This window comes from Sander vitreus, chromosome 5 (genome assembly GCF_031162955.1).
Source record: "Sander vitreus isolate 19-12246 chromosome 5, sanVit1, whole genome shotgun sequence".
Lineage (NCBI taxonomy): Eukaryota > Metazoa > Chordata > Actinopteri > Perciformes > Percidae > Sander > Sander vitreus.
This window is the reverse complement of record NC_135859.1, coordinates 35,867,966-35,875,465: the sequence shown is the minus strand read 5'-3', so window position 1 is coordinate 35,875,465 and position 7,500 is coordinate 35,867,966. Positions and strand designations below refer to the sequence as shown.

At 44.9% G+C, this 7,500-nt stretch overlaps 1 protein-coding gene across 1 annotated transcript in view; it reads right to left on the bottom strand.

The window, feature by feature from the left end:
* Positions 1–738: 738 nt before the first annotated feature.
* LOC144517723 (homeodomain-interacting protein kinase 2-like) overlaps positions 739–7,500 on the bottom strand; it is an 8,117-nt gene continuing 1,355 nt past the window's right edge. The window contains exons 2-8 of the mRNA XM_078249849.1: positions 7,161–7,342; positions 6,713–6,836; positions 4,401–4,520; positions 4,211–4,294; positions 3,972–4,078; positions 2,454–2,620; positions 739–1,009 (exon numbers count right to left, since the gene is read on the bottom strand). Coding sequence (XP_078105975.1) covers positions 4,025–4,078; positions 4,211–4,294; positions 4,401–4,520; positions 6,713–6,836; positions 7,161–7,342 — 564 coding nt within the window. The 3' untranslated portion in view covers positions 739–1,009; positions 2,454–2,620; positions 3,972–4,024. The remainder of the gene's footprint in view (positions 1,010–2,453; positions 2,621–3,971; positions 4,079–4,210; positions 4,295–4,400; positions 4,521–6,712; positions 6,837–7,160; positions 7,343–7,500) is intronic.

Here is a 7,500-nt window from a genome sequence, read left to right as displayed (position 1 = left end):
AGACACACACACACACACACACCTAACACACAGACACACACACACACCTAACACAGACACCTAACACACATGCCACACACCTAACACACACACACACACACACACACACACACACACACACACACACACACACACACACACACACACACACACACACACAGTAAAGGATTGTTGCCCCATCTGCTGGTGAAGAGCTGCACGTACAATCATTCGACACTAACTATAACTATGAGCCTGATTTAAACCTGACAATGTTTTAACACGTGGGCCGTTATAACTGACGTTCTCAACTACAACTCAGAGTTGTTTGAAGCTGCTCCCTCAGCTGAATAGTGAGGGGAACAGATGAAGATCAAAGCCCTGGAACCATATAGGAGACTTTCTGGTCTCCATCACCTAATTGGCCGCCAACAGTGCTGCAGAGGGGGGGAGACGCGACGTAGCCCAGTTTACCTCCCACTCAAGTCAGTGCAGGACATCCACCCAGAGCTACGGGAGGAGCTGGAGAGGCAGAGCTCGCTCCCCACCAAAATGGGGCTAATAAAGTAATGATTTAAAAAAACACAAATGCTTGTTTAAGGGCCAGGCCTGGCCCGGCCCGAGCATAGCGGCGTAAAATGTCGGCGTCCACAGCGCTGCAAAGGAAGGTCCAAAGAATAATATGTATAGCACACACAGGAAGAAATGAAAGAACATTTGCTGTGTATGCACATATCATTTACTCTGCAAGACACATAACATTCAACATTTTTTCTTTCCAAGCAAGGTCTTTGCTGCCCTGCTGAAGAATTTCTGGATTCTCTTCAGCGGGCTCTTCTTCGCTTCATCAGGAAACCCGTCAGCTGTACTCGCTGCCCTGTGGCTAGAAGCCAAGCCTGTGCCATTCGTATGAGTTCTGGCTGAAGGCCCTTCACCTTTGCTCTCTTCATCTGCCTCGTCGTCAGGAGGGAGTTCCTCTTCTGCATAATCCATTGGACACACCAGCATTTTGTCAAAGGACTCTTCCACACTGAATAAACACACACATACACATGACAAGCAATGAAAGAATCAGCCATTCAATCATGCGCCTATTGTAATTGTAGTGGTGAAAACGGAAGTACAGTTCCAGGATAAATCCTGACATCTTGGAAACACAGCTTCAGGAAACACAGCAACAAACTTCGAGCTAGCAAGCTACATTCCACGTAGCCTGGAAATCCAGTCGAACCACGGACGCCGTGCAGCCAGTAACCAGTAACATAGCTCAAGCACGGCGTTCGGTGTTCAACTGGTCGTGACTGTTTTCCCAAGATGGCGCCCGCCTGTATACGTGAACGGTACTGTCTTTATAAACTCTCTTTTTAATAAACTGTCTGTTCTCAATGCTTCGGTTTACATGTAGGGACCCTCATTATGCTACCGTGGAAGTGTGGTGATATTTTGAGCCTTGTTAGTGGTATAGAAATAGTGATTTATTTTTACTTTATCAGTGCCCCGACTACTAGCGTAAAAAAAGACATGATGTGCATAAAAGTCAAAGAAGTTTACTTTAGGTAAGCAATTCAGTACACAGAAAGTCAAACTGCCAGTTTGGGATTGTGGTTCCCAGGTTTTTAGTGAGCTAATGTTTATATGCTAAAGTAGGCCAAAGTTCAGCCATAGCTACGTTGTTAGCTTCTAGCAAAAAGTCAGGCACTGCTAGGGACTGCTAGGCGCTGCTAGGCCCTGCTAGGCACTGTTAGGTACTGCTAGGCCCTGTTAGGCACTGACTAGGCCCTGCTAGGCACTGACTAGGCCCTGCTAGGCACTGCTAGGCCCTGCTAGGCACTGACTAGGCCCTGCTAGGCCCTGTTAGGTACTGCTAGGCCCTGCTAGGCCCTGCTAGGCACTGCTAGGCCCTGACTAGGCCCTGACTAGGCGCTGCTAGGCCCTGCTAGGCCCTGACTAGGCGCTGCTAGGCCCTGCTAGGCACTGACTAGGCCCTGCTAGGCACTGCTAGGCCCTGCTAGGCCCTGCTAGGTACTGCTAGGCCCTGCTAGGTACTGCTAGGCCCTGCTAGGTACTGCTAGGCACTGCTAGGCACTAGTGGTGTATCTCAGCATAGCCATCTAGCGGTAGGGAGTTTAAACACAACATAAACGTGAACCACTGTCTTACATGAATATTTTTGAACGTAAACTGAAACTGTGTTTTTGAAAATCGATAGAGTATTGCTAAATAAAATATCATGATACTCAAGTGTATACATTTTTTCTTACACCCCTATTTAATATTGTATATGGCGTTTACTTTTGGTGCAAATGTTCCACCGAAACAAGTTCCTTCCCGAGACTTTTTAGCAGAGACCGTCGCTGCGTCCGGAGCTTAGCCAAGACGATTGTGAATGGTTTAAAGAAGTGCAACCAACCCAGAGTGTTTTTTTCTCCTATCCCAGAATGCATCTGTGGTGTAGCTGACACACAGTAACTTACTACTCGCTGATTTCCATGTCATCCATCAGATGGGCCATTGTGACAAATGGGTGCTGGATAGCCTTCTCTGGAGCGATCCTCTTCACCGAGTCCGTCTGTAGAAGAGATTTCAGGAGACTCACAAAAGCTCTTTGGTCCTCCAGTTCAATAGGTTGCTCGATGTCTACCTACAATTGAAACAAAGTGTTCAGTTTATCTCCTTCCTGTCTCTTGGTTAGCTAGCCTGTTTGCTGCTGGGGCTCAGTTCTCAACGCGGTGCGGAGGAAGAGAAGTCTATGGTCGTTATATTAAGCTTTAGGGTATAGGACATTATTTTATTAGCTTATTTTGTAATGTGTAGGTATGTCGATCTTTTAAAAGACATGTTTATGTTGAAATAAATATACCTAAACAAGTAGTTAGGTAGCTTTTTGTACCTTTGCCTTCATAAGATTACACAAAAATAGATATTTTATAGGGATGTTTTTTAGAAAGAACATTCAAACTCATTTTTGGCCAGTTTTGACAGCCCTATGTGTGTTGGATCAACCGCAATCTCATTAACATGTGATTCTTCATGTGATATCCTACGAAATTAGGCGACCGCCAGCTGGTCACTTGTCTTTACAGTTACGTTTAGCTGAGAAAAGGTGACTTTTGGCGTTTTTCCATTGCTAGTAGCAGCTCTACTCGGCTCGGCCCGACCGCGATGCCCCGTCCTCCTTTTTCCATTGCAGATTTAGTACCGCCTCATGTGTGAGGCGAGCTTAGCTGGTCGTCATAGCGGCGCCGCAGGAAACTGCCGTGACCTAACGAGACACACATACACACAACGTGGAAGGTGTGTTGTTGTTGTTGCCACAGCCAGTTTCAAATGAAGCTGGAGGCAGCAAAAAAAAAACACAGCTGGCTAAACTATTTAAAAATGGCGGGTTTGTTCAGGACACCCCCATCTGTCGCTTTCACGTCACCTTTTGGTATCGGCTCAGCTCGCTGGGAATCTCCACTGAGGTGATACTAAATAAAGTACCTGCTAGCAGGTACCAGGGACTTTTTATCATAATGGAAAACCAAAAAAGGCGAGTAGAGTCGAGGCGAGTCGAGCAGGTACCATGTAATGGAAAAACGCCATTTGAGTCAGGTACAGAGCACTGTGAGATGACGGTCCTTTCATGGGCCGTGGCAGTTGAGTTTAGCTGACGGACCCTACACCGTAGCCTGACGTGCACCTCTCGAAAAATGTAACTACACACGTCGCTCGGCCGTGGCTTGGTAGCGTTGCATTCCCCGACTCATTTCCTGGTTCTCCTTCTCCGTAAACAACATGACATCAAGGAGAGGGTTAACTTCTCCTGCTCCAGATTTCCCACCGTGGTCAGAAAGAACAGGGGAGACTCTTTGTTTCTCTCACTATGACTCTGGAGTCACTACTCACTCTGAAGATAATCACCATCACTCTACCACACACCCACACCCACACCCCCACACACACACGCTGCCCTGCTCACAACGCACAGGTATAAACTTCAGGCCACTTACGTAGGCTACAGCGAAAGCTCTGCGTGGCGTCTCCGCAGGTCCATTAATCACGCTCAAGCCCTGTGTTTTATGTTAGTTCCAATCAGATAGAATCCCCCCACCGACGTCTGTTGAATCGGACGAAAAAAGGCACACAATGGCAACGGAAGCTCACTGACAATCTCCTTGGTTTGTGACGGCCTTTAGCATCACAGCGAATCGTTATTAATTAATGAATTACTCATACAATGGTCGCTTACTGTTATCAGGTCATCCAAGCTTTTAAAAGACCTGTCCCATCCTCTAGTATCTCTGCCAGTGTAAAGCTCGTACTCGCCTGGAGTCTGCAAGAGCAAAATGTATATCAGATACTTTTTCCTTAGTTGGTTCACCATTTAAAAAGGAGTTGTTGTCTAATTGGGAGACAAAGGCAGAACAAGGTTGACATACCTTTAGCCACCATTTTGGGTAGTCCGATTTCTGGTTCCTCTTAAAGAACTTGTGGGTGTAGTAACCAGCACGGAGAAGGTGGTCAGCCGGCTGTCCCAGTATGTCAACGATGCCTCTCATCTGGAGAGAATTTAAAGAATCACATCAACCGACATCCTACACCGAGTCCCTCGCTGATGTGGCGTGTGTAGCACATATACTGTTAAAATAATGGAGAAGCTAAGGGGTCTGAAAAGTTGAAGCCAATGCTGAAGCTCCTTTAAGCTGCATTCTCTCTAACTTCCAGCAGGGGGCGACTCCACTGGCTCCAAAAAGAAGTCTGTTTCTATAGAAGTCTATGAGAAAATGAGCCTACTTCTCACTTGATTTATTACCTCAGTAAACATTTTCATAATGAGTTGATGGTCTCAATCACTAGTTTCAAGTCTTCTTCAACACAGCATGATGTTCATTTAGTAAATGATGCTCCCATTTATTTTAAAATAGAGGATAAAGCAGGGGATGCTTTAGGACCTGTCAGTCAGGACAGAGGCTTAGCGATGCTAACCATGCTAACACGGTGGACATTAAAATAAACCTCAACTTGTTTTTGGGTGTTGTCTGTGTTTTCATCTTAAACTTTGACCCTCTCACTGGGTTTTCACTTCAGCAAAGTTAACTGGAACATTTTAGTCGCCTAAATATGTCTTGTTCAGTGTTCTGCCAATGAACCGAGCTAGCTTCGGCTAGCGTTTATAGCTGGTAACTTAAGGAAAAGTTTGCAGATGTATTGTTCTGCCGTACATGCAGGTAAACGGTGGTAGTACATGGAGCTACGCGTTTAGCCACCAGTAAATCTCCTCTGGATCGGTTGCAAATCGTCAACTTTCCCTCTTTAATGTTCAGCTTAGCGCAGCACCATGAAACCATAGGTGCCATGTCATTTCTCCGACGCTCCATTGTTTAGAAAAAAAACAAACCCTCTGCTCCGACATCCCATTGTTCCCACCATATAGGCTTTTGTGGATCACCTCCCATAATGTAGCTTATTAACACATTTAAATGTTTATCTTTGAAATACTGAAATAAAAATGTAGGCTAAGTCCAAAGTCCAGCAGGGTAAAGTTAGTTTTGGGTTGGATATGTATTTATATTTCCATAAGCCTGCAATGATAATGAATAGGAATGGGGCATAGGCTATCCCTGCAATAACCAATGTGAAACTAATGATCAGGGAGAAGACGCCTCATCTTGGCTGTTTCAAACAGGAAACTTTGGGATTCCCGACATGTTAAACAAGGCAAAAATCCTAAAGAAATATTATAAATAATTGTCCCTAATAGGAAAATTATCAGTCCAAGAGTCAAAGGAATTAATCTTGCCGTTCAAATGCCAATTAAATCCCAAATAAAAATGAGATCTCTCCTTTTTGGAGGCGAGTGTCCCTAAATAAGATGCAGATGAAAATGGAGAGATCTCCTTTTTATTTGGGATTTAATTGGCATTTGCACGGCAAGATTAATTCCTTTGACTCTTGGATGGGAAGTGATCCACAAAAGCCTATATGATCGGAACAATGGGATGTCGGAGCAGAGGGTTTATTTTTTTCGAAACAAAGGGACGTCGGACTAGTGGACTATAGGACTAGAGATGGCCCGATACCATTTTTTGCTTCCCGATCCCGATTCCGATACCTGAACTTGCGTATCGGCCGATACCGAGTACTGATCCGATACCAGTGTGTCATATATTTTATAATGTTTTAACAGCTGTATACTACTATCCCTTTATGGATGTGATATGATGTATAACAGCTGTATACTACTATCCCTGTATGGATGTGATATGATTTCTATCTTTGTTGTCGGTCTGGCTCAGGTTAAACTCTTGGTGAAACATGAACACGCCCCAGAACTTTCTGTTATTCTGCAGTTTGACAGTCAATTATAACGGAAGAAGAACATCAATAAACTACTTTAACGTAGATTTTCTTTAGGGCTTTATTACGTGGTATCGGATCGGTGCATGAACTCCAATACTTCCCGATACCAGCATTTTAGGCAGTATCGGTATCGGAAGGACCAAAGGGAATTCTTCGGGTTATTGAGAGGTCGGAACAGTGGAGCGTCGGAGAAATTGGCATTCCCCGAAACCACAACAACACTGGCTTAAACGTGTCATCCTCCCCCAACTTCACCCTCTCGTCCAAGAATTGGCTATTCTGGTTCCAAAAAACCAAGATGGCGACAGCAAAATTGTCAAACTTGAGGCTTCAAAACGGCAGTTATTCCGTTATTTGTACAGTCTATGTACAGACGCATTTGGTTACTTACAGACTGGTACTGGCAGTCAACTGAAAACGGGTGGTCGGCGACGTACAGCCAGAAGAGCACACAGCCGAGACCCCACATATCTATGGCCTCGGAGACGGGGAGACCCAGGGAGACTTCTGGTGCCCTGTGAGTGGTGTACAAGAATCCCAAGAGCTGTTAAGTACCTTGTCAAATTCAGCATGTGTACTGACGATTGACACATTGTCGGTTAGATAATTTACTCTAATAGCATCAACAGATCCTAAACATTTTTGGTAGTACTTTGCTTAAGAACGAGCTATAAAATAACCCATAATAATTGTGAAATGTAATGAAATGTTTGAACGCTGCAACTGATATTTCGGTTTCTTATAAACCCACAAATGTTGGGAACTTTGTGTGCATGACATGGAAATAAAGAATAAATCAATCAATGTGTTCAAAGATGAGCTGTGCAGATTGAATGTACCTGTAACCCAGAGGTTGGATTGGACTTCCACGTTGCTCCTTTGAGGTGGGGAAGGACACGCCGAAATCTATTAGTTTTACCCTAAAGGGCTCACCCTGGTGGTCTGTCAGCATTATGTTGTCTGGCTTCAGGTCTGAGTGAACCACACCAATGCCTTTCAGAGCGTCAAAGGCCGTGAGCAACTGCAAAGACAAAGACAGGACATGTGAATGATTAAAGACACCAGTGACCAGCGTGCAGACTGAGACAGATACAGAAGGAGACCAAAAAACGCTCCCATAGGTCGTTTGTTCAAGCAGAAATTACAACTCAGATGTACCTTCATAGTGGTGGCGCCCTC